At 42.4% G+C, this 27,390-nt stretch overlaps 2 protein-coding genes across 9 annotated transcripts in view; one reads left to right on the top strand and one right to left on the bottom strand.

Moving 5' to 3' along the window:
- The window catches only part of RANBP1 (RAN binding protein 1), a 214,404-nt gene that overhangs the window by 10,113 nt on the left and 176,901 nt on the right, over positions 1–27,390 (top strand). The gene's annotated exons all lie outside the window — the stretch shown is intronic.
- The window catches only part of ARVCF (ARVCF delta catenin family member), a 245,417-nt gene that overhangs the window by 115,800 nt on the left and 102,227 nt on the right, over positions 1–27,390 (bottom strand). The window contains exon 1 of one of the 8 annotated variants that reach the window (XM_068208800.1): positions 21,044–21,159. The exons of 6 other annotated variants lie outside the window; for them this stretch is intronic. Coding sequence is in view for 1 of the 2 variants with exons in the window: in XM_068208797.1 (XP_068064898.1) it covers positions 20,306–20,326 (21 nt within the window). In the remaining variant the exon portion in view is untranslated. Of the gene's footprint in view, positions 1–20,305; positions 20,642–21,043; positions 21,160–27,390 lie in introns of those variants that run through there. One more of the 8 variants, XM_068208797.1, reaches the window with a different exon arrangement.

The following is a 27,390-nucleotide window of genomic DNA, read 5'->3' as shown; positions in this document are numbered from 1 at the left end:
GACCTGAGTAAATCAGAGGATTCCACATGCCAACTGATGCTCAAATATAAAAATTAAAACCAGAATGCAGCACTGACAGCTGGTAAGAATTTCAGAAATGTAAAAATGGTAGAAGTCAGCAAAACAATAGTCAGAGCCAATAATCAGGGGTCCAGACTTGGGTCCTATACGTCTGCTGACCCTACTAGTTTTGTGGATATTAAATTCTCACTCTTCACCCCCAGGTGAGTGGGAGAAATAACAGGGTATACTCACTGGATTTATCTTCCCTGAAGAATTCACGTTTCTTTCAAATGTTGTCTTGAACCAAAATACTCCATCCTAACTGCTGCACTGTCCTGGGTACCTTACTAACTCCTACACAGCTTTGATAACAGAACAGGCATGATCCTTTTCCAGTCATTTCTTAATATTTCTTCCTGTGTCTTATTAAAATTTCTTCCCAGCTTCTTCTTTGGTTGCCATCTCTCTTCTGTACAGATGAAGTCTGTCCAATCCAGCAAGTCCAGGTTCTCATTACTGCAGCAATGGCACTGATGCAGGAATTTTAAATATGTGGGTTTAGCTGGTGCATACTCATTGGGGTAACTGTGAATGCAGTGTAAGAATTACTCATTGCAGTGACTTCAAAAGGATACTTTAACAGCTTTTTGTAAAAAAGGAAGTTTGAGCTTCTGAATCACCTATGTACAACAATCAAATCTGCCTATTTTTTTAAACTAAGAACACAGTCTTTTTGTTGTATTCCAGTAAAGCTGCTTCATTGTAATCAGGCATATTGCACAATGCCAATTTTCAGCCTCTAGTGTCATAGGGAAATTCTCACTCGAGTAACTTCCATTCAGTCCTAGCCAAGAGCATTAGAATTTGTATAAAGCTGACTTGCTTTACCCAGAGAACAGCACCCAACCAATCCATTTCAAACAATCAATAAAGTTTACTATACAGACCCAAAATTCAATACTGAGGACACATTTTTGACGTAATCTAGAATATCATCCCTGGGAGAAAACTGCTCACTAAAGCCACTTCATTTTAGTTTTTATTTTGTGTTTGCTTTGTGGTTTATTTTTAAATAAGCAAACAAGATTATGATGGAAATTATGCAACAGAGAGAAAAAGGGGCTTATCTAAAGTAAATAAAGCCTCCTGTTTGCAACCAGCTGACAGCATTTGGTATTTCTCTCTCCTTCCCTCCCACTGTTTAAGACCAACTTTTCTAGTTACAAGTCAACTTTCAGAAGAGATTTTCAGGTGAGTAATGACTCCCTTCTCAGTGTGGCCATTCTCGTGGCACCACTGAGCAGGAAAATTGATAGGACACGGTGCACATTTGACAGTGAGCAGTTCAGACACTCAATGCTGCTTGAACTTGCACTATTTTTTTTTTTTATCTTCACTTTTTGGAATGCTAGGGACATTATAAAGAGCAATGCAAGCTTGAGATGCGCCCATCAGTAAGTTCACTGCAACTCAAGAAGATCTATAGAGTTTCTATTCAAATAACTCCAGTTTCCTCAGACTTCCAGAAACATTGTCACACAACCTTGAGACAGCCCCCCCAAAGATGTCTTGCATTAATCAGCTTATGCAGTACCAGCAGATAAGGGGCTACCAGTGGCTTTTTAGTGACAAAGAGCACAGGGGCAAGATGCTCAGGATGAGCGACCTCTCGTCCCAACCTTCTCTACAGACCGATCCTCTCAGTACGTCACAGGCAGTCACATTTTCTCCTGACAGCCATCAGAGGAAGAACACTGAGGGCAGTGCTCTGGGGAGAACGTGCCTCACATCAGCCTGGGGACAGAGGACGTTGCTGCAAGAGCTCCCCAACAAGTGAAGTAGAACTGTCATGGTGTGCTGGCAGGGTGAACCCGAGCACCTGCAGTTTCTACAGCAGTCACAGTTCTGCCTGCTCACCCTCTTAGGCAACCAAGGACTCCAGGCTACACCTGACTGTACAGATAACCATATCCATGGGCACTCTAACATACACACACTACCAAATAAACTAGAAAAATGGAAAGGACAGAGGTATTGTGGTATTCAAATGAGAGCTTTCAAATGGAAAGACAACCAGAAGAAGTTAGGACAGCAACCTGACATTGTCTCCAACAAGCTGCTTTAAACAGGAACATCACACATTTATCAACAAATTCCTCCTGTTTGTTTTTTTACTATCCAGCAGAAACAGGTCAGACGAGCCATGTACATGCAAAAACTCCTACTGGCTGTACTTTGTGGGCAGTGTTAACTACGTATGTCTCACTTGCCTTGTCTCTTACCACCTACTGAATCCACAGGGATCAGCATCTGGATTCCTCACTGTTGCTGGCAACACAGACACAGCAAAAGTTCCACTCTTCAGCCCCGGAGCCACAGGTGCTCCTGGCACAGTGCCTGCTCTCATCTCAGCCCACATAGGACACGTATTATTTACTTTGTCAAAACATTCACAGATATTTAACCTGTCCAAGGACTGTCCACTTGTCTGCCCACAGGAGAGAGGAATGCAATTAGGCATTATAAAGGAAAAAACCTCCTACAGCTCCTTTTCCTCTCTGCTCTGTGAGGAACATGCCCAGCTGAAGTGATACCAGCAGAGGCAAGTACCCTGAGCCTTTAGCAGTAACACGAAGGGGAGTGATCAGGGGGCAACTCTCCAGGGACTAGATCTCTGAATGGGGCAAGACATGATGGGGTGTCCCAACATGCCTTTCCTCTTTACGTTGTTATCTGAGAAATCTAGATTCAAATAATCAGACTTAGTACTTTATTATTTCAGATTTTGCCCAAAGAAGTCTTGAAAATCACATCATCCATGGGAAAGAGTAATTTTTGGTTGACTTAGCCAAAACTACACAGAAAAACGGTGTACCGATATTCTCACAGAGGTAGTCAGCAACATACAGAATGCCACATTAGATCCCCACAGCCAAACGAACAGACTTTTCAGTAAAAATGACACGGCAGTAGGGTTCCCCAGGACAAGAGCCACTATGGAACCCTTCTTCAGCCTGATGATGGGCCCCCAAAACTTGACCTAACTCTCGGCAACAAGACAAGCATTACCCTTAAGAATGTGTGGGCTTTTTGACTAATTTTTTCTGTTTAATAAAAACAAGGCATACAAGATAGAAGGTAGAGAGAGGGAGGACAAAGTAAACTGTCTAGGATCCTTTTTTAGATTTTTTTTTTCTGTAGAAAAATAAACCCAGGGAGTCTTATGACACAGGAGGTACTAACTGTTCTCTGTCGACCTTCCAAGCACAAAAAAAGAAAAACAAAGACATTAATCTGGGCAGTAACAGTGCCAATAACCACATTCCAAAAGCCATGGTGCAGTTAAGGTGCCTCACTGCTGCATCACCACCACAGTACATCATGGCAGGTAAGAAACTTGGAACTGGAATTCTCCCCATCTATGGGAATTAAAATCTCACATCAATTTCAGGAAAGATCAGGGAAAAAAAGTCTTAGCCTCTCTCCACTTGATTAGCACCTGTCACATATAAAGGATGACAAAAATACTCTGTCTGGTCCCTTAAAATCTGGAAATTTAACAGGGAGTATTTCCTCAGCAATGATCCTCCTGCACTTGGCTCCCTAGTCTGCTGTCATTCCAAATGCCTCTGGAAACATCAGCAGGATCCAGATACCCCAATTAAAAGCTGGCAAGTACTCAACTGCACTGCTGAACAGCCAAATGTTAGTCCTCCAATTACTGTCCCAACAACTCCCTCTGCAAAGCTGCCCCTCCAGCACTGCGTTCTGTGACTGGCAATAGTCTGTTTGGGAAGTCTGCAAGAGTTTAAAATAAATTTATCACTTCCCTAACAAAAACAGTGAAGTTTTTCTAGGGATAGCACAATCCATTTAGTCCTGGTATTCATAAAAGCTCTTAAAACCTGTCTCCAAGGCTCTCCTAGCACTCCAACTATATTTAGATAAATGTCGGTCCTAGAAACTTAATTGTTGTCCTTCTGATACAACTGCCTCCTGTCTTCAACTCCCACAGTCAGAGCTCCTGAAGGAGACACTGCCATTAACTGAAGCCTCTTCTTCAATAAAATCCACAGCATGAAAAATGCAGAAATGGGTCACTTGTAATAGGGGGGTCACAACCCACAGAATTTGCAAGCAACACGTAGACCACATATGGCTAAATAATGGCACAAAAGGACTCAGCCTTCACTCCAGAGCTCTGCACACCACTGCTCTGACTCGCAGTTCATGTCGCTCACACAAAATGCCTGTTCAGGGAAGAGCACCAAGCTGAGCTTTGGAAGAAGCAAGCAAAAGGAAAGAAGTCAACTCCTACATATTCAGCAATGGAGCTCGCACAGACTACACTCACTACAGCAGAAAAGGCCTATTCCATTTACCTGCTGTTACTAAATTCAAAACCAATTTATTTACGTGAGATTTTCCATAACAAACAACATTCAAGTGGAAGTCATAAGTAGCTTACTTGAAAAGACAGCAGGCAGCTAAAGTAGATACGACTTACAACCTTTCTTTTTGGAGCTGGTCACTTGAACAGAGGAGTTCTAGAAACAAACAAAATACCATCAAAATCAGTATTCTGGTTCCTCTTTGTGGCATGAAATCAACTTCCGCCCTTCTAAACCAGCTGACTGGTTTCACAGCGTCACCTGAGCTTAGAACCTTATGATGTTTTAATTTACTTGTTTCACAATGGGCTATACCTTCAATTTTTCAGCATCTTGGCATGCTTGGTGATTGTTTAAAATATTTATCAGGAGATCTGCCAGCCTGAAAGGAGTAAAATCGTGTGGGATCTCATCAGTGTAAATAAATACCTGACAGGATGTTGCAGGGACGATGGAGTCAGTGGTGTCCAGGGTAAGGACAAGAGGCTTTGGGCACAAACTCAAACACAGAAGGTTGTGTCTCGACACCAGCCACTGTGAGGTTGACTGAGCACTGGCAGAGATTGCTCTGGGGGGGCTACAGAGTGTCGGCCCTTGGAGACATCCAAAAGCCACCTGCTAGTGGCCCTTCCTGAGCAGGGAGTTGGACCAGATGAGTTCCAGAGGTCCCTTCCAACCTCAGCCACTTGGTGATTCTCTTGCTCCAAAATATATCCTGCTGGTTTTGAAATTTTAAATCTGCATTCCAGTTCCTCTCCAGACACTCCCCACCTAAAGCAAGCCAAGAGGGAAAAACAAACCTGAAAGCCTTTCTGAATTGCCTCCCCCACATTCAAATCTGCAGTGGCCATGGACTCATGCATAGTAAAGATCTGCTTTACTTGGGGCTAAATAAACAGACTTCACTCAGCACCACTTTGTAACTGTGGCACATAAGACCATGAGTTTCCTTTTGCTCATCAGACAGGCAAATAGACAGAAAAATAAGTATGGAACTTTGGAAGAGTTTGTCTTCCAGGTATCTACCTCATCCAAAACACATCTGTCCAAATAATTAACAGGCCATAATCTGAAGTGACACAAAGTAAAAAAGGAAGTATCTGTTCCACACAGTTTAAAGCATCTCACTGTATTTTCAGGCATGATCTGAAAGCTACACCCCTCAAAATACCAGAAGCACTGATATTCTCCCCCAGATAACCCCAGAGTTATATCCCCTGGTTTCCTCAGCACAGAGTGCACCATCCAGGAACTGTGACCTGCTTACCTTTATTTCAGTAACAAAAATGTTGACAATCCCTCCGGAATTCATTCCTTTAAGGGAAGGAGCAAAAGTTCAAAGTTATCTCTAGGAGCTGTGCTAAAGCCTGCCCAGTCTGTCTCATCTCCCCACTACCCAGCAGGACTGGATGGCCTCACAAAGCTGTCTCTGCTCACCCTCAGCCTCCCATGATCCTGCTAAAGGGATCACTTCAAGAAGTCAAAGCATGCAAACATACCCTTCACAATCTCCCTTCTAAAAAGCTCCTTAAAATCCGGCTCTTCATCAGTCATCATTGTAAAAACCTCTCCACTCTCTGCCTATGTGACCTAATTTATTTAAAGAACAGCTTCCTGAGGCTCCTGTCTGGCAAATCAACCTCCTTAAATCAGGCACCTTTAATCACATGGTCCCCACCAGGGGTAAGACAGAGGTATGTCCTCATGTATGTTCTTTATACCTGCAATATATTCCCAATACTCTAACAGAGATCTGCTTTCTGTCATACTCTGTGCTTGTTTAACCTTTACATCATTGTTGTCTAGAATTAATTCCATGTAATCTCTGACAGACTGTCTCCATGGTACTGACATATCACCCCACATTATTATATGATGACAGTCACAGCCACTTCATGAGACAAATGGTCCTCACTTAGATGCTAAATCAGCAGCCATAGTATGCTCTAATGTGCTTCTCCCTAAATTGATCCTTGCTATTGTCAGCCACAAAAATGCAACTGAAACATTGCACACAATCTTCGTTCATCACATTTCAATTAAACTTCAATAAGACTGACTTCAAGAGCACCACCATCATCACCAGATGGCTGAAAGTTCAACTCAGCACCAGCAAACATAACTTGCTGTGCCACCAACACCCTCCTGCTCCTGTTTGGTACCAACTCATTGTCCTCTAAAGCAAGAAACCCAAGGATAACCCAGAGCTTGGATCTAGTCTGACAGTTTGCAGCATTTAAGGCACCTACAAGTGCATAGAATGCAAGGAACAGCGGAGACTCCTGTCTCCCTGCTATGAAGTATTCACATATGCATGTGGATGCTTTGTAGTTCTGGAAAACTTTTAAGGAAGCTCAAATTTTCAAAAGTATATTACAAGTGAGGCATTGAGTAGCTCCCAAACCCAACAGCTGACATCTTTCTACACTTAGAAAATCCAGTGAGCTAAAGAAAGAAATATTTAGCTATTTGAATTAGTGTATTGTTCCTCCAAAATGAGGAGTACTGGGCTACAGAGATTTATCTTCTTTACATCTTATGTTACTTCAACAGCCAGCTAAAAATAGAAAAATGGTAATTATTTAGCACATCTTTAAAGCAACAATTTCCCTCCCAATTAATTTCCAGTTCCTCAGTTTAATTATGTACTCAAATTTTCTTGACGCACACACTGCAAGAAGCTGAATGTGTTTCCTGTAAATTTAAACACCTTCAGAAATAATGATCCTAAAAGAACTTTGTAAGAAAAGAGTAAGAAGTCCATTCCACTAAATCTGCCTGGATGGGAAGAAGGCAGAAGTCACCGGACAGTAAACTCTGGAGCTTGAACTCGAGTAACAAGCTGCTTTCACTTGCCCTCAGGGTAAATGACCTCAACATAATAACAAGTAGTTCCGGCCCAAATAAGAAGGAAACTCATCGCTCCCCACAAAAAACAGGGGTCATCATTATTGCTCGCAACATCAGCCACTGTGGAGCCCAACCCAGGAGTCTTGGTGTCTACTGCAGCTGCAGACAGCCCAGACCTATTTCTGTCAAGTTTAGAGACAAAACTCCTGTACATTTCTTTAATATATGACTGGAGACTTGGGGAGTGGAAAGCAGAGAGATCAAGCACTGCCTTCCTGGCACCAGAGCAGAAGTACCACCAGGGCAGAGCAATGCACGCTGCTGCACTCAGATCAGGCAGAAACACACACACCTTCCTCCACCCAGAGCCAGCAGAAGCTTACCTCCAGCAGCTCCTATTCTTTTCTTTTCAGCATTTCTCCATTCTTCTACCCTGCGGCCTTATCCTAGAAGGGGCAGTGGTCCAAAAGCCAAGGAACAAAGCAAGAGAGGTTCTTTACCTCAGGAGGGCACAGAGCTCCCCCGCACACAGAGCCCTGCCTCGCTGGGGGATACAGAGGTGCCCGTGCAGAGACCCTCCTGCCACAGGACACTCCTCACCCAGCTGTGACAGGACGCCTTGAACCTGCCTCTCTCTAAAACCTGCCTTTCCATTTAATCCAGTCCTCCGGTGTGCACCTGCATGGCTTTTGTCCTGTGCTGGAGGCACGAGGGGGCCGGAGATTCTTTGCAGATAAGAGAGTGCTTCAGCATCGTACAATCAGAAGGCAAGAAGAAAAGAACCCCTTACTACTCAAAGCTCTGTCATTTGAGCGTAACAAAGGGGAACTTTTAGAACAAAGCATTTCCGAAATCAAATATCTGCTAAAAGCTTACACATTTCAAGCCTGTCTAGATTACTAGGTCCAGTGGAAATGCACAATCAGACAATAGAAAGAAGGCAGGGTTAGCACAAAGTGCAGTGATCTTATAAAATATTTAAGCAAAGCATGTGACCATTGATAATATGCACTTTGATTGAACAATAGGCTGTGCACATAAACAATGTAGGGCTTTGGGGATTTTCCTCCAAACTTCTAGTATATGGGTGTTTGTGGGCAGGGAGGAAAAAAACAAGTTTAAGAAAGAAAAAACAAGCAATATACACAGAGACACATTCCAGAGTGGCATGGTAGAGTCCCTTTAAAGTATATTTGTAATATTATGCACATTCTAGCTTAGGAACAGACACATGCACATACCAAGAGGTTCTGGAACCTTCAGGTTATTGAGGAAACAACACAAGAGGAAGGATTCTGCTGAGAACAAAGCTCTCATACTTAACTGCAGTCAGCAACTTCAGCAGGCTGTTTCTGTGCTGAGGCTGGTCAAACCCAAACAAATCCATGATTTAATTATTAATTAAGCCCCCATCCCAGCTAAGGCAGGCAGCTGTACAAGAGTATAAACACATTATAGTATTTTTAACTCACCTGCTTAAAAATCAAGTTTTTTTCAAAAATTAGAATACTAGAAGGAGACCAGGTAACAGGACTACACTTCCTTTCTCTTCTGAATCACACACTTCATCTGAGCACAGCACCTATTCTTGAAACCACTCCATTGACAAAGGCTGGGTAGGCTCCCTTTCTGCTCCAAACCCCAGACCAGAGAAACTCCAGGAAAACTCAGCCAGCAGCAATAATTTCTCCTAAGAAACACCCAATCAGAGATGGCAATTATTTGCATGCCTTGCTTTACAATAAATAGACTGACACCAGGCAAAAGCAAGTTCTACAGGACCTTATGCAGCACACCAGCAGTAAAATTCACTTGCTTACCAACCAGAGAGGAGGGGAAGGCTTGCATCCAGGAAACATTCCAGGTATGGTGTCACAGACCAAAACTTGGGGAAAAAGTGTGATGGAGGTTATAGGCTGTAGCTATGGGTTCATGAAATTCCTGTCAGCTTGGGGACAGGCTGAAGCAGGAAAAGGAGCCATGAACTGCACACTCAGTTCCAGCATCACCTGGAGCACTGCACTGAACTGTCTGGACACCACGGCTGACTCGCCCCTCAATTCAGGGAGCTCTGCCTCCTTTTATCTAGGGGCATTCAAATCTTACCAGGAAACAAGGTCTCTGGAAACTAGACAACTGGCTACTGTTAATTTGTGTCAAGTGAGGAATTCTACATGAGAAGCAATGCTCAGGCTTTCTAGGAAGGTAACTCACAATAGCTTACTTCAACCTTGGCAAGTAGTAAAAATACAAAACCATTTTCTATGTTAAAACGTAGCAGATCCTATTTATGCTCAGAGGGAAAATACAAATAATTAAGAACATATCATATGCCCTTTCTCCTCTTTAGTCCACCTTCATTACCATTGACCAATTTTTCTGGAAAAGGTGAACAATGGGTTCAAATCCAAATCTCTGAAGACTTTAATTAATGTCTTTACGCTGAGAGTGACCCTTTGTAAACAAACATTCTTTTTCAGATGCAGTAAGTCTGAGCATCACCATGACCACCATCTAACACTGCAGGGTTTCCATGAAGGAGCTGATGTTATGCAAAATTCCAAAAGATAATGAAGACTCTCTTTACATAGCTACTGCACATTTGTGTGCCAGCCAAACACTGTACCAGCTTAAAAAGCTGAGAAGACAAAGAAGATGAATAACAGAATACATAGAATGTAACTAGAAACAAATTATACTCTGTAAATTTATATTTTGAAGGCATTTAGACCTGTAACACTGATACTTATCCATAAGCTGGAGGGGTAATCAAATCTACACCCCAATGAAACCTTCAGCGTCCCAGCTGTACCTGCAGTTGTCCTCATCTGCACATCTACAGGTTAAGAACAAATTAAATCACAAGGTAACGTTCTGTAGCTCAAGTTTTCCACTGCATTTGTGGCTACTGTGTGCATTTAGGCTCTCTGCAAAATGTTTCTTTAAACTGCTGCCTATTGGATACAAAGCAGAGATGAAAGCTGTAAAAGAATTCTGTAAATTCTGGGATAATCCCAATACTGGTCAATCATACATCTTATTTAAAAAATGCAATCAATACAGGAAATATAAAATATTAAAGAAATACTTAAGGCAGATATCACTACTCCTCACAACTACTCACAACTACTACAGGATGAAGCTGCATGGTTACTCTACTCTTGCTGGGTTTTTAAGTAACTCCTTCTGAATTAAACCCAGAAGACTTATGAAAAATTGATGTTACACTAGAACGACTTTTTGCCTGAGGAGTCCCCCCACCAATAAAGTTGAAACACCTATGCACCTCAGTTTTTACAACAATAAAATAATTACTTTCCTGTTACTGAAGTGTCCCCTGTCAACAAGGCAAGGGGCTAAAACTGTCAGAAAAGATAAAAAGAGCAGGGCAAGATTATTACACTGAAATCCCAGGAGGTGATCAACATCTTACTTAGGGGAAGATTCATTCAAATTTCATCAACCTATTGAATGAATAAGGTAGGCAGAAAGGATGCTGGTATCAAAGGGAAATTAATGATGACCTGAATTTGAAACACAGCGATCGCCCACACAGAGACAGACTCACAACGCCTCTGTGCCGCCCGGATTCGTCAGAGAAGGCTGCATTCTGGGACATGTCAATTAAAATTAAGAATGAAATAACTCTGTGCAACGGTGCTGAATGGCATTTTCTCTCAAGAGACCACAAGTTCCTACTGAGATTTCAGCTGTGCAATCAGATTTCCATTCTTAACTCTTTCATTTCCAATGTAATTGATCCGTTCATGACACTCTTCCTTCAATTCTCAGCTAAATCCAAAGACATCATTTTATAGAGTCTTGGACCTACCTGTAGCCAAAATCTGGACTACACTTCTCCAGAGTTAATGAAACACGAGTGCTGCAGAACACCAGCTCTAAATGCCTTTGGGCACTATCAGAACTGAGTTCAGAAATTCAGGAACAAGATCAAAACCCGAGAAGCGGCAGTGTAACCCCCGGCTGAAGTGCAGTGCTCCACCAGGCAAACCAGGCAACAATTCTGAGAAACTGGACCTCAAGAGTTGCCAGGGCCGATAGCCGAGTTTCATTTGTCCAATGGAGAAGTCAGCCTTCATCACCTCACGCTACCTGCCCCACCCACCACGTGTCCCAGAGCCGCTGCCCTGCACGGTGAGCGGTCCTTGTTCAGTGGGATGGGACCATGGTGAGCGGTCCTTGCTCAGTGAGATGGGACCATGGTGAGCGGTCCTTGTTCAGTGGGATGGGACCATGGTGAGCGGTCCTTGCTCAGTGGGATGGGACCATGGTGAGCGGTCCTTGCTCAGTGAGATGGGACCATGGTGAGCGGTCCTTGCTCAGTGGGATGGGACCATGGTGAGCGGTCCTTGCTCAGTGGGATGGGACCATGGTGAGCGGTCCTTGCTCAGTGGGATGGGACCATGGTGAGCGGTCCTTGCTCAGTGGGATGGGACCATGGTGAGCGGTCCTTGCTCAGTGGGATGGGACCATGGTGAGCGGTCCTTGCTCAGTGGGATGGGACCAGGAGCCCACACAATCCTCTGGGCAGCCAGGGCTGCACTCCCACCACCACTGTGGGAAACACAACTGAGCAGAACTCCAAACAGAGGGCATCTCATGAAGTGCTCAACAAAGCCATCTTGACATTTCACCTCAGGAGAACATGGGAGCTGCGTTTTAAGAGGGAAGTACCTTTCACAAATTTTTGCAATTCAAAAGTCCACAGGAAATATTAGGAAAAAAAGTAGTTTAAGCGTTGTGTTTCAACACAATATTAACTTAAAAGGCATTTTTCAAAAACATTTATCTGCAATTTACAATCAGTAGAAAACTAATTCTCCTTGTCCCTTTAAAGGAAAATGATGAATTTTCAGAAGACTAAAACAAAACACTTAAGGGTATTTTAAATACAGGAAGGAGGGATAAGGGCATGGGGGAAGAACCCAACAGACTTCGTAAATATTTTTGCAATTCTAGTTGCCAAAACAGTATCCACATAATGTACCTCAGCCAAGTTTCTCTGAACAAAAAAAATCCAAAGAGCAACAATTCATGAAATACACCCACACATCTGCAGTGTCTTTATGCAAGCATCCACAGCACTTCAGCTGCTGTGGACATGACTCCTCCTTTACATGGCAGATGCTGATTTTACCAGGGTCTCTTTTTCTGGAAGGGCTCTGGAATTCAGCCAAGCTAGGCACGGGTGTTACACATTATATGCTATGCCTCTTGGTGGAGGCAGCAAAGGAAGAAAATTAAATTTTATCTGAGTACTGTAAAGTTTGTGCTGGCACTGTTAAGCTGAAATTTTGAAGTGTCAGCTTTGTGGGAAAAAAAACAGTACTGATTCCATGTAAATGAAATAAAGATGATTCTGACTGGAATCTCAAAGACCAAGAAGAAGAAAAACTTACTGGATTAACAGTGTGCCACACTAGACTTATGGAAACTGCAGGCAGATGCTTCAGTTCCTATTTAAACATCAAAACCAGCAGTCAGGTTTTCCAAATTATTCAGCAGATTGACACAGCACCTTTTAATTGATCTCTAATCATATCTGCAGCTGGTGCAAACTTTTAAAGGTTTGAAAGTCTGTCCCTCAGTCCTGGTTACCTATACAGCAGCAGTTTTCTCTGAGTATTTGGCCCTTGAAGACATGGCAGGGAAAAATAATTTTTTTAATCCAACATATTAAGAAGGGTCACAACTTTTTCAGCAATGAACTGAACAAGGTTCTCCCTCTCACTTTGCTTTTTCATATGGCTGATGGAAGATAATTTCTGTATGTTAAAATATAAAAGCTGCAACTGTAAATATGAAAGTCCATCAGCAGTACATAAAAAATGAATTGGTGCTTCTTTGCACTCCTTGCAGTCCAAGAAGGGTGGGTGCAGTGTCACTTTCTGTTTGTTTCATATTTCCTGAACATTATCCAAGTCTTTTTCCCCAACTCCTACATCTAAAATGACTGATGGCTGCTGGTTTTGATGTAATTACAAATGGCTCTCCCATCCAGAAACAACCTGCTAAAATGAATATTGTACCTTAGAAGCAAAGTACTACTCTTAAAAATTGCCAGCAGCGTGCACTAATACATAGCCCTGGTATTACTGTGCCACTAACTGGTGTCCTGGCTGTCACTAAAAGATGAAAAGCTGAATAGGAAAGAAAAAAGAAATGGGATGTGATAAGACTGCATCATAAAATACAAGATAAATGTGTCACCATGACCAAGATGCATTCTAACCACAGGTAATAAAATAACATGTCTTGGTCAAAAGAATTACCAAATGAGATGAAATTGCTAAGGACAAATGTGATGTGCTCCTCATCTAGCACACATGTACTCACATTTACATACACTAATGTGAAGAATACATTTTTTTAAAACTCTTGTAAACATATTGTAGTCAGAAATACAGACCACTCCTGTTGGTCAAAGAGGAGAATGAAAAACTGGGAAGTATAAGATTATTAAAGCACATGGGTGAAAACAATATATTACCGAGAAACAGAGACAGGAGCTGCAGCATCAGGTTCTGACACTCTTAGTGCTGGGACCCTGCAGAATTAACACCATAACCAGCGCACTTCAGAAAGCTGCCAAATATTTTAAAAATATCTACTGACTTGCCTGGCAGTGCTAGAAAGCAAGGACAGGCTTTCTGCACGACTGATTCACTGAAATTTCATCCAGAAAACAGTGTGGTTAACTTCACCCGCCCACAAGCATCAGGCAACCCCTGCCACTGTCCCCCTTCCTGGGGAGGAAACCAGAACTTTGCTTCCCTCCTATTTGCAAATCAGCCAGTGGGTTCATTTGGAACAGCATATAAAGGGTGCAAAGCACTTCTGAAGCCCCAGTTATAGCACTGGGAGCTTCAAGGCACACGTAAACCAAGGCACCATGCACACTCCAAATTCCTGAGTTGCCATGACTTAGGAATGGCCATTCTGGATGCCACAGGAAGAAAAGAAGGTCATGCCAGGAAGGTGCCTGGAAGTAAGTGATACCTATGGGAGAACATCAGCATGACCTGATGCAGAACCAGAGCAGCTGCTCAACAGAATTTATGCCAATATAAGAGACAGTGGGTGCCATAAAAGAACTTCCAGATACTGTTTCAATATAAAGAATTAGTTTGGTTTATCAGTGATTTACAAGGATTAAGGAAGGTGCTGACAGAGAAATCTAGCCACCCACATAATTTGCTCTGTAAATAAGAAATTTTGCCCATTCAAAACAAATGTTTCACATTACTGCAGTGCAGTACTGTGTGAAGCCCTATAGGTAATCTTTCACTGGTTTCTTTATCAATCCTTTCTCTAGAGCTACTTGGAATTAACATACTTCCAAAGGCCTGTACTGAACTCCTTAAACAAGTGGCTTTATCTTATTCAAATTTGGAGCTCTCATTTCTGCATAACTCTGGTAGAGACACTGATTTATGTCTTTGTTGAAGTATCACACACCCAACCAGCCAAGGCCCAGTCAGTGCCATGAGCAGGAGCCCATTTGCTGTTATACCCTTAACAGCAAATTCACCTGAGAATCATATCAAAAGAGAGGGATGCAAATATCTTCAGATGCAAAACTTATGAAAATAATTTCCAGAAGTTTACAGTTCAAACAGCAGAATAATCCTGGTCACACACAGGATCTGTTTATATCTCAGGGCTCTACCATCCATAAACAAGTTGTGCTGCATCTCTTTCATCAGCTCCTTAATCAATTACAAGCTTGTACTTTGAAAGGACTTCTGAACATTCCAGATTATTCTTCTGATCAGTCTTACGCTACACACATCCAGAGTAATGCTACTTAAATTAAATCATCTTCTCATCTCCACATATGTATTTTTATACCCACACACACACATATATATAAACACACACAAAAATACAATCTCTACTATACAAAAATAAACTCTGACTCTGTTTCATTACAGACTTTCAGGAACAACTCCCTGAACACTACAATAATCTTGCTGAGAAAGTTTTACTGAAAATGAAAGTTCAGAACTGTGCCATGTGATTTAGCTTGTAGAGGCAGAAATTCCAAAGCTCAAAAATACTTAAAAGTTTAGTTAAAACACTTTCTTTTTTTAACGCTGCAGAGTTGCGATGCTAAGGATAGGCGTGTGGGATTGGACAAAAGGGAAAACTCTGGTATTTCAATCTCCTGCTGTAAGCAGGTGTGGGCCTGACTCAAAGAGGCAGAGAACACCACTGGAAGTTATGGATTTTCACATTACTGCAGTATAGAGGGAGCACCAAGTTCATGGAGTTTTCACCCCTACATACAACAGAAAGGAGTCTGCCCACCCATTTGTGCGTGGGCAGAATCTTAGATACAAAAGATTATGCTGCCCTAAGAAAGCAAGTGTTGCTCATCGGGCTTCTTTCAGGTATAGTCACAGGCAAATTAAAAAAAGGTCCCAAAGCCTGGCTGCAACTTAATGAGAGACAGAAGACACAAAAGACATAGTGACACTTAAAACTATCAATGTTTGAGTTTCAGCTTTCCTTTTATCCAAGAATTTGAAATATGCTCTCTCTAGTCTCAGGATTTATTTCAGGGACTCCATTTACTCCTCAAACCTCCACTGGAAAAACAAAACCAAAGAAAAGCTACTAGCAAAATCCTGTGTTTCACTTCTCACGGGCTACTGAAACAGAAGTGTTTTTAAAAACATCTGAAGAATACAGTCTTGTTATTGCTCCAGTCTGTCCTTGGGAAGATCTGTGCAAACCAAATGTATACAGAGCTCCCAGGCCAAGGCACTTGAGATTTTGTGTTGTAGTGTCACCTTGTTTCACCAGCAGAGCCATCACATGAGCTCCTGCCCACACGCTCCTGTTCGTCCCCTGCCCTTTTCTTTCTCCCAAGAACTTCATGCAGAGCCACTTCTCCTCCCTGGTTCATGCCCAGGAAGAAGGTACAACCCTTCCAAGGGCCTCAAACAGTCTGCTTCAGGAGGCAATTCCTCTTTTCATGAAGCTTTATGGTTTGCTTCAGCTTTTCAGCTGCATCAGTTCACAGGTTCTGTCCCCAGAATGGTCCCCAAACATGAGGGCATTACCTTGTTGCACTTTGGGAAACCAACAGCCAGCAGTAGCGGAGAACAGGATTTTCTGAAGCCCGAGGCTGAACCTCCCATCTCACACCACAATATCCAAAAATACTTCCACAAAGGAGAACAAGCAGTGGTGCAGTCTGAAGCAGGAGCTTTTTAGAAGTTTCCCTGCACTACAGCTACAAAATTTTGGTAGCACAGAGGAAGTAACTTAGAGCAACTGAAGAACAGAGGCAGGAACAGGTAAAGACATGCTAAGAATATCCTAAAATTCCTATATTGAGTGAAATGCCTTGTTATTTTAGCACTCAAATGCAAGGACAGAACTTCACCAGTGGCCTTGATCTTACTCCTACTGGATCAAACCTTAAATTAGTGGCAGAAATTAACTCTTGGGAAAAAAAGTGTTTGTGAGCAGCCTTGTTATAAACATCCAGTTTCCAATGTGATTAACACACTTTTCTCTTCATTTTATCTTCCTTAATCAGTATTTCTACATTCAGAAATACCTTGAGTGCAGACATTTGTTTAAGAGAAAAAAAAAAAAACAACAAACCTACACCAACCAAAACCACCAAAACATGTTTTTATTTTTTGTAACTGCAATGTAATTTAAGCAAAAATTGCAGCCAGTCTGATCCTCCATGTGCAACAGCTCCAGACCTTGGGGACAGGTGGTTAAGCAGTACAGCCTCAGGAAGTGGAATTGCTGGAATGCTTTGCTTGGTATGTCCATTGCTGTTACAAAGCTGTGCACTCACACAAAATTAACATTACAGGCCCTCATATCTCCAACAGCAGTTTTAAAGGAACACAGCTCCTACTGAGGCATTTTCAGAAAGAGAACACTTCCATTTCCACATTTTACACATGCATCCTCCTGCAGCCCCAAGGCTTCCTCGTTATGCTGAAGGACTCAGCTACACAAGCTCCTCCATGGGAGGTAATGGCACATTCCCACACCTGAGTTGATGTTCCACACCTGAACTGGGCAATAACTGCCCACAGAATTCAAAAATCCACTGTCCTGTAGAGAATTACTGCCTCTGCGGTAGAGCTCACACAAGTGTGTGCCTCCATTCAGTTGCTCCTGTACCTAGTTCAACACCCTAGTGAGTCCCAAAACACATTCCCTTTGCCCAGCTCTGCTGCAGAGGTCACACCTGCTGCCAAAGGGAATGCTTGGGGGAGCAAGGAGGACTCAATGCTGGAGACTGCTACATCTCTTCACTCCAAGGCAGTAAAGCATATTAGACCTGTTTCAGGCCTGTCAAATGTGAGAATCCATGGGTGAATCCCTACAGAAATCCATGCCAAACCTCACACTCTCTTCTTATTTGGTTTTTCTAATATGACTGGACCAATTGCTTGGAAAATGACGATTCTGTTGCATGCTGCACCTCCATGAACATTTCTTGCACAAGCTTTCCGTCACTGGCACAGACTCGCAGCAGGGATGTCACTAATGCATTAAATGCTTTTTCATCTTGCCAGATCTACGATTTCCTACTCTCTCACATCAGTACTATCCTCTAGTGAAATGCTTCAGGAACAAAGTGCTGAGGAAGGCCAGCTTTACTGAGGTCAGTGCCTGAATCTGGAATGTTAATAAAGTATTTTCCAAAGCAAGAATAACAGAGAACTGAAGAGCTTTTGGCAAAAGTCACTTTAAGTGACTCCTTTCCCCTTCACAACTTCATGGCCCTGAGGCAAGCCAGCACTTTAGGTTTCAGATCCAGATCAAAGCCGCATGTGATACTGCATGAACACATATTTTAACAGTTCCAGACTTCAAGATCCTTCTCAGTTTCATAAACTCTTTACTTACTTCCAAGGCCACTGCAGACACCCAGCACAAACTTCAACAGCCTTCATCCCTCATGAGCAAGAAGGGGAACGGCCAAGGGAGGACTCAAGAAGGTGACACCCAGCCCACACATCATGGCTACATTTCTGGTTTTCAGCATTTGGGTCCTCTACCAGTGCCTCAGGTACAATGCTGCTTTTGTGGCCCAGAACTTCAGGAAGCATGACTATTCCCAGCAAAAGCATGATTAGAAGTTATTCTTCATTCTTTTTAATTACTATTTCACAGCTGTCCTTATCTAAACACAACAGGCCTTCAGTTAATGTGGCAGAAGTCCATTGTAGTATCTCTCCTATCTTTATGGATTGTATAGACTTGTCATCCACCTCAAAGTCATTTTATCATTTGGTTTAGTTTTACTTAATTGTGATCATTACAGCTAAACAAATACTTTCTAGAGGCCCTGTAACTGCACAGCAAATTTTTCTGACAACTCGTGGCTTAAAACTACCACCTTTCATTAAGCAAAGCATTCTCTAATAAACTACTGTGCTACCAGATTGAACAGTTACTCTGTGAAAAGACCTCAGAATGAATCCAGAACCATTACTCCAACAGAAGAGAGAAAATACCACATCTCTGTCTAATCCTCAGCTATGACAGACAGTGTGAAAATTAAAACCATGACATTTTTTTGTTTTGATACGGGAGAAGAATTTACAAGCTAACTGAAAAGCATGACCTAAAGTGATTAACTACAACCTTCCCCTCTCACTCAAGCTTTTCCGCCTATCAACACAGAAAACCCAGAAGACATGAACACAGCTGTACTGCACGGGTCAAAAGATGTAAAATACTTTTTTTTTTTTTTCTGTTAGCATTCTGTTCCTTACCTCCAGCTTTTTCCTATATGTATTAAGAAAACCCAGAAAAAACCAAAATCCCTTGGAGCTACTAACTACATCATCTATCTGAAACTCAACAATCCATTGCACATAATTTGACAGAGGTACAGTAGCTGTGGGTCAGGCAATATTGAACAGCACCACAGACAAATCAAATCCCTTCCTAAGACACCCACAGGAAGCATGACACACAAGTACCCAAACAAACCAGCATTCGGCCACCTCCAGCAGGCAGGACTGTGATTCCAGGGAATCCTACAGACAAAGAAATGCTCACTGGAGGACCCAGCTGAAAGGGCTACTTTCCCCTCAAGGGAATCAGCATCCTATTTGCATCATGAAATGATTCAGCCTTCTGTTACTGAGATGGGTGGGTGAAACACAGGGTATTAAACCAAGCCAGAGAAACTCTAACAACCCCAATGCAAAGAACCTCAACAAATTCAGGGATGTATTATCAGTGATGTATTACTGTGGCATTTTCTTATTCTACAGTACTCTCTATTTAAATTACAAAGGCAGAGGAGAAAAATGATTAAGAAAAAGACACAACCTCATCCTAGTTGGAGAAGCAGCTCTACCCTGCCACCACCTAAATTTATCAGGTTTCCTGAGGCTTACAAGGTAGGAGAAGGAGGTTACCCAGGAAAAGTACCTATGAATTACAGGAGTCTATATGATCTCTATTTATTTAAATCTAGTCCACAACAGCTTTCCCCTGGAATACCCAATGACACTCGGAAGAATAATATTGGAAATATTTTTACACCAAGTTGTAAGTCCATTTTAACTACTAAGACGACAGCCAAGAAGAACTTTATGTTTAAGGTAACATTTAGAGGGAAAAACCACCGTTTTTCCTCTGGTATGTCCAGCAACAAAATCAAAAAGAAAGCCAGGGAGCACAGTATGGGAAAAGCAAACATTGAACAAAAGCACAATAGCAAAGCTTTCTTTTTTAAAAGCACTATTTCTAGCTGCTCATGTCAAAGAGCTCCCTAGATTTATTGAGCAGGACGAGAAGGTCAAAGAACACAATGGCTTGCTTTTTCGGTGTTTCATCAGTTAACACAACAAAGACAAAAGCAGATTCTCTCTCGAATGCTCTGCTAGAAAGAGCAGCTCAGCTTTTGCTCTGAGTTCTCAGCTAAAAACGCAAACACAAGTAAACAACCCCTTCGAGCGCTGACAGCTTTCTCCACGCCACCAGGACCCCGCACACGCGGCCGCAGAGCCCGAGGGGAAGGACACAAGTTTCGCACAAACCTGTTTGAGTTCCGCAGGCATTTATGCGAGGTGCAGGTCCTGCTGTCCCCAGCGCGGAACGCCTCCGGCCGCCCGCAGCCCCTCCGCGGACCCAGGCTGCTGCTCTGACAGCCTCCGCAGCCTCTTCCCCAGGCGAAGCTCGCTCCTTTTGCACGCGGACCGGCACCCTCGGCGCCCCAGAGCCCCTCCGCAGCCTCCCTACGGACTGAGCCCATCCAGGGAAAAGCCCCGCTCCGCCGGCAGGACCGGCACCGCCGCGGCTCCGGCAGGCACGCGTCCGTCTCACATGGCCGTGCCGCCGCTGCCCGGCGCCGGGAGGCTCCGTGCGGGGGGCGGCACTGACGGGCAGCCGCAGCCGGAGCGGGCCACGCCCGGCGCGCCGGGGGAGCGGGGCAGGGCCGGGCAGCGGGGAGAGCTGCGGGAGCAGCCGCGGCTGTGCCCGAGCAGCCTCGCCTGTGCCCGGCGCCGCCGCGCGGTCCCTCCGGCTGCCGGCGACTGCACCGAGCGACTGCGCGCCCGGAGCCCCGGGGGTTCCCCCGCTTCCCGGCCCGCCCCCCCGGATCGCTCCTGATGGATTACGGAGACAAAGGGGGAAGCCGCCTGTTCCCGGCGTCTCAGAGCGGTAACCTGCCGGCTCCGGCGGCACAGAGCCCTTCCCACAGCGCCTGCCCGGAGAGCGCAGCTGCCTCCGGAATTACAGGGCGGTCTGCAAGAAAGGAAACCTTCTCGCTTGCTTACTTCTTGCACTTCACTTCGAGATTAATGGCATCCCTTAACGCACCAACACCAGAAAACGATGATCTTCCATCACCGTCTCCTCCCTCCTGTATTACACAGGTGCGGCTTAGAGCTAAAAAGTGTAACTGGCCTCATTTTTTAAAGCCATTCACCTGCCCACAAACCTGTCCCACATTCATTAGCAGATTGCCTGGATAAATCACTCATTACCAAAATGAATGGCAGGTGTGCTATGCTTTGCATCCACCACATTCTGCAACAAAAACTGGGACTTCACAGCATGGTTCAACACGGTTCTCACATCCATCTATTCCTAGTAAATTAGAAGTACCTAGTTTTTAACATTCACTCTTTGAACAAGGTTGTGAACCTCTATAAAATACCTGGGAAGGAGAGCCTTCCCATACTTCTTATTCTAGGATCTGATCCTTCTTCCTGCTTTTTCCACAAAATTGCAAGAAGTGATGTATTAAATATTTTAAGACATTAAGTCTTGAAAGAAAGAGATGTAGGCTGGTAGGTGTAAACCAACTTAACTAAACCTGAAGCATTTTTCCCTTGGAGCTACAACAGGGCAAGAGGAGATGCTCAGCCAGCCCTGAACCAGTGCCCTGCCCTTCCATGGAAGCTGTTGGTCAGATCTGGGAGGGATTGAGGCCCCCAGTGCTGAAAATCCAGCACTGCTTGCAGATACCAGCTAAGAGGCAATGGTGGGTCTCCCTTTTCCTACGAGGTTCCTGCAGCAAACCAAAGCCATAAGTAAATCCGACACTGTAACAGCTGGTGGCTGAACAATGGTAATTAGGGACTGAAAGACACTGGCATCAAATTAGAGACTATCCCTGGAAAACAGGCATAGTCAGAGTCGGGGAGACTAGCTATACACCAGGAAGAAAAGTACAACTGAATTGTCTTTAATTATCAGAATAGGCATCTTTGCACAAAAAGTTCTTTTCATCCCAGCTTCAGGTTCCCTGAAAATTTTAAAACATCCTTCCAGTGTCCCTATAACTAACAGTTAATTTGTATAAATCATACCAGAGGAACCCGAAAAAGTGGCATCTCCTCTACAGACATTTAAGAGTGGAAGAAATGTTTCAGACCTATTTAATCCTAATTTCAGCCTTACGACTACTGCCAACGTCAGCATTCCAGGTGTATACTAAAGCTAAGGCTTTGTACTTTAGGGGCAGAGAACAGGGCAGAGCTACTTTACCCAGCTCATCCTAGTTTGTTTAGAAATAAATGCGGTGAAGTTTTACCAAGCCCTTGAAGTATCAAGGGCATTGGTAGATGTTGCACAAGGTTTAGCTGAAGTGATTTGCTTCACTGGAGGGAAAAGATGTATTCCATCTACAGGGGAATAATTTAGAGGCAACTGTAGTGGCCATTAATAAAATACGTAAAGGCCAAAGCAAAAGGAATGAGGTTTGTATGAGTCTCCTGTACTTTTGTACAGTGCTCTCCCACCCCTTCTCCTTGTCCAACTTTTCTTCAGTTAACAAACTAAAATAGCTCCACTTTTGTTGAGGCCATGCTGGCACAGAACAGCGCCATTCAATTTAGCCATGCACATGGCTATGTGCCAGACCTTTATACCCTGTCAAAGAAAAAAACAGTGTAAAGCCTATATCCATAGGGCACTGCAGGAGCTACTCCTGCATGCAAAGTGACGAAACTGAAAACCTTCCTGGCTGGGTTTGCCAGTTCTTACTCACATAAGAAGTCTCTCATGTTGTAAACCCACATGTATTTGTGCAAGCCACGCAAGTTTGGTGGTGGTGAATTTTGAAGTCCCACCTGCTGGAGTCAGGTTGTTATTTAAAAACATGCTTTTCCTCTAAAATATAAAATAGATGCTTGTAGGCCTTCTGGTAGTAAAGTAAATTTTGAAAATGTTTTGACTCAAAGCTTAAAGATTTTTTTTTAAGGGAAATTACATTTCAAGTCCCCTTAGCCTCTTGCAATATTTTACTAGCTCGTACAATTCTGAATGCTGAGATTTGGCAATGTGAAGTCAAAGAACTAATTACCTAGGAAAGAGTTATGGATTAGATCCCTGAGGTTATACTGAACTTCCAGATTCTGGCAACAAACATTCTATCCATTAGTATCAGACTGCTGACTACATCACAAACTTCTCCTCTTTTTTTTTAATGAACCTTAAATTCTTAATCTGTTCTTTTTTTTTTTTTCCAGCTGCAAAAGTAGGGTGAAAACCTTCTTTCTTCTTGCAGAGAAATTAAAAATTTATAAATAGGAAGGGATTTAATTCTTTGGAAGATGGAATAGTATAGTATCTCAGCCAAGCTCTCTTTTCTTATTTTCTCCCATTACCCTTAAAAAATTCCCCATCACTAGTGCTGCTCTATAGATTGATCTGCTCTCAGAGGCAGTAAAAAGGAAATGGTTTACAGCTCTGCCTGGGATCATAACATATGGCTTCAGTGATATGTAACTTCCATAAACCCAACAGAGCAAGAAGGCACAAGATGAATCAAGAATCCCAGCTAACCATATAGGCAAAAGCACCACCATCACCCATGGCAATTCTCCGAATTAGAGAGCCTGTATTCATACAGGGGCTTCCATGCCAAGGGTGTTTTATTGTCCTTCTGTGAATTTCACACAGCAAATAAACAAGGTAAGTGGGAGAACTAAAGCACAGCACCCTGGGATGTGTCAGAGTGCCCTACAGTCGTGATTTCAATCCACACAAATGCAAACAGAACATTCTATCTCTGAGACACATTTTGAAATCTTTTCCTGTTAGCGTTATCATCATTTTTCAATGTATTTGAAAAGTTACAGGAGCCCTTTCAAAGCACCTGTACCTGCTCCAAAATGGCTGCATGACTGTAGTAGGACACATCCACCCAGGTTTCTCTAACGTTGCTATGAATGTGGTTTTGACAATCTTCTTGCTCCCATATTGCAAGTTTAGAAATGGAGACAAAGCCAGATTGCCTCAATAGGGAGCTGTTGTATAAATGGAGGATAATTTCAGGGGTCTCCTTTATTTAAGAAGCCAGTATTAAAAAGAGGTCTAAAGGATCACAAGGCTGAAGAACAATACAGCAAAGCAGACACTTTCTACAGGCTGACACCACTAGGCATTTCAGTAAATTCAGGGGATTTTAATTTGTATACCAACACAGCTTCCATCTTGCTACATCTAGTATCAGTCAACTCCATTTCATCTAAGCTGTCATATGACAGGATAAGAACAATGACAGTGTGGTGACAGCACTGCTTACATTAGAAACAAAGGACAGAGAAGGTACATGTCAGTGCATATAGGTCACAACTGAATGAATGACCTATGTTTCCTCCCTGCAGCTTCATTTAGGTAAGAATCAACTACATTTTAAAGGGATAAAAAAACCTCCTCCATTTTATGAAAAAAAAAATTAATTACCATGACATTTATAAAAGAACAACAACAGCAAGGAAAACAGATCAAGTTAAGGTTGGTACTGTGACCATAATTTCATGCTGTAGTTACTGGAAAGGAAAACAAAGACTCAAATGCAGGAAAGAAAGACCCAGTATTAACCATTTTTCATTTCTTAGATTCTGTTTTGGTTTGTGGATTTTCCAGACGATTTGTGCTGTATTTCATACTCCATGTTACAAACTCTTGCTCAGAAGGTACCAGCTTAACGTGTCATTGTCTCATCCAGAAGGCAAAAATGTGGTTTGCCATGATGTACCGGACTGATAACTGTCTGCACAATCTACCCATTTTCATGGTAATTACTGTCCTCTTCAAACCAAAACCTGAAGCTGTTTTGCACTCCCTTCTGAAGAGAGAATTAAGGTCTCTGTTTTGCACTCCCTTCTGAAGAGAGAATTAAGGTCTCTGTGTAGGAAATTCATTCCAGAGCAGGTTTCTTATATTTTAAATAGTTATATATGAAAATAAGACTGCAAAAAAGGAAGAAGAGCTAATCGGATGGGTTAGAAACACAGACACTACAGCTCTTTTCAATCTTTAACTACAGTATTCTAAAAATGCCCTGTGCCAGCATTTTAGATTAAGTCCTTAAAATGAACTCTGATGGTATTCCACAGAATTTCCCAGTCACCACAACTACGGATAAAAAAATATTCTCTCCAGCTAGTAATTTAGTAGCTTAAAAAAGAAGCAGTTGTTGGGGTTTTGTTTGGTTTTTGTTTGGTTGGTTTGTGTTTTGTTGTTTTGGTTTTATAATACCGAAATAAATAGTAAACTCTGACATACATTTAAATCAAAGGCTTTAATTATAGTTGGCACACAGCCTCAGGCTGCCCATGGCCATCTTTGGCCATTCTGTTCTCAGTTCTCAGTCACGCTGATGACTTCAGTGAATCACTCCACATTTGTGACAAAGCAAGCAGGAACATAATTTGAACCATTAACAAGATGTCTTAAACTCGCTAAAGACTCAATAATTTATCAATGTCATCATAACCCAACATCCCTTTTGGGCTCTTCTAGCATTAGATCACAAGAGCTTACAGACATTGCAAGGGAACCGTAGACAATTTTTGAGTTTAAAAGCGAGGCTGAACCCTGTGGATCCGAAGCCCAAAAGGCACAGGGGAAGAGGAAACTGCCAGGCTGGCTGCTTGGTGGTTTTAAAGTTTCTGCAAAACCTTTCTGCAGCCGCACGTGGCTGTGTGAGGGAAGAGGCTCACAAAGGCTGGCCAGCTCCTGGGCAACGCCTCGCAGGGATGAAGCTCTGCCTCGCTGCACCCCTACCGATCAAGGCCTGTATTAGGAACAAAACCTTTTCATTCAACTGGGAGATGTAGTACAGAAAGATTTTGTGATGGTTTAAAATCTTTCTTCCTGAACATCCCAACTAAACTAACACATTCGTATGCTTGGGAACTAAAAAGTAGGACAACTAAAAATCTTAAAAAGTCAGGACAATTAATCATGTTCTGCTGTCTGAACTGAGAAACAAACAAGCAGCAGGACATGAAAAATAAATCACAACTTTAATGTAAGATTATTCATGTTAATTATCAAGAAGCAAATGTGGTAAATGGGACTAGAAAGTTGTTTTTTAAAAAAATCCTGTTAAACCTGATACTACTCTTTAACATTTACATTTTAATGTTCCTGTTTTAAGACTTTTTTAATAACTGCTTGCTGTTATACTTGCTAATGTTGTAACACTCAGAGACATCATGCAAAGAAAAACTTAGATGCCTGCTTACATAATGAGAACACACCACAATCAGAATTTAATTTTAATGTGTTTCTCTTATATGTTCTCCTAGAAGAAAACATAGTTCTATTAGTAAAGCAATGTAAAATCATGGAAAATTACTATGGAACAGTGAATTTGTCATTCAATTTAAATATTTTTAATTAAAACCTGGCACAGCTCCAGGCCAGAAAGGCTAACAGTTGCGAAAAGTCATTCTTTCACAAGTCTTGTCAAACAAAGTAAGAAAATACTTGCTTTTCAGTTGCTTCCAAAACCTCATTCAATAAAAAATTACACTAAACAAAAGGAGTTGGAACCATCAAGGCAAATGAAACTGCAGAAATATTTGAGATGCTTAGGGCAAACATGGCCACTGCTTTGCACTATTTCAATCATTACTGCAAAGCACTGCTGTCCTGCAGACAAACATTAGATGGCACTTTGGAATTCAGCAGTTCCCACAGAGAACTGCATAGCACATACTTAACAGATGAAGTGTGAGATGTGAATGTGAGGTACTTTTGATGACAGAGAGAAAAATGACATTTCTGCAAAGGTGTGATTTTTGGAGCTGGAAGTATATTTTCAACCTGCACATGTAAAGCTATAAAATAGTATGTAATTAAGTTTTGAAAAAAACCCCAAATCTTATAAAGTCATTCTTCCTCCAGACAGAGGGTCAGTTTCTCAGTCACTGGGCTCCCTTTTTATTTTGTATGGAATCATTTGGAATCTACTTTTTAAACCAGACTCGCTGACAAAGTTTTATACAAATACTTCTCAGATAACAGATCAGATTTTGAGTGGATTCAGCTGCGTGCCAGCAGTTCTGAGCCCCAAATAACTCTCCTAAGTGGGGTTTAAGTAGTTTGCTTATCAAATAAATCCCTTCTGGAAAGAACTGCACAGCTTCTGATTCAGCTGGTCAAAGCTTCTTAACTGCTGCTGAAATTGATACTATTATTCCCATTCCCTTGTATCTCTGTTTTTACCATCCAAGGCCTTAAATGAAGACTGAAGAATAATCACAAGGTTGAGACTATTCAAGAAACAGAAGAACAAGAAAATGTAAATTCTTGCTGGAGTACCATTTGAGTCCATTTTCAGAGTCTCTCATATGATATATACCAAGATGCCTCCTGTTGC

This window comes from Anomalospiza imberbis, chromosome 18 (assembly GCF_031753505.1).
Source record: "Anomalospiza imberbis isolate Cuckoo-Finch-1a 21T00152 chromosome 18, ASM3175350v1, whole genome shotgun sequence".
NCBI classification, from domain to species: domain Eukaryota; kingdom Metazoa; phylum Chordata; class Aves; order Passeriformes; family Viduidae; genus Anomalospiza; species Anomalospiza imberbis.
The sequence above is the reverse complement of the archived record's forward strand: the minus strand, read 5'-3'. Positions and strand labels throughout refer to the sequence as shown.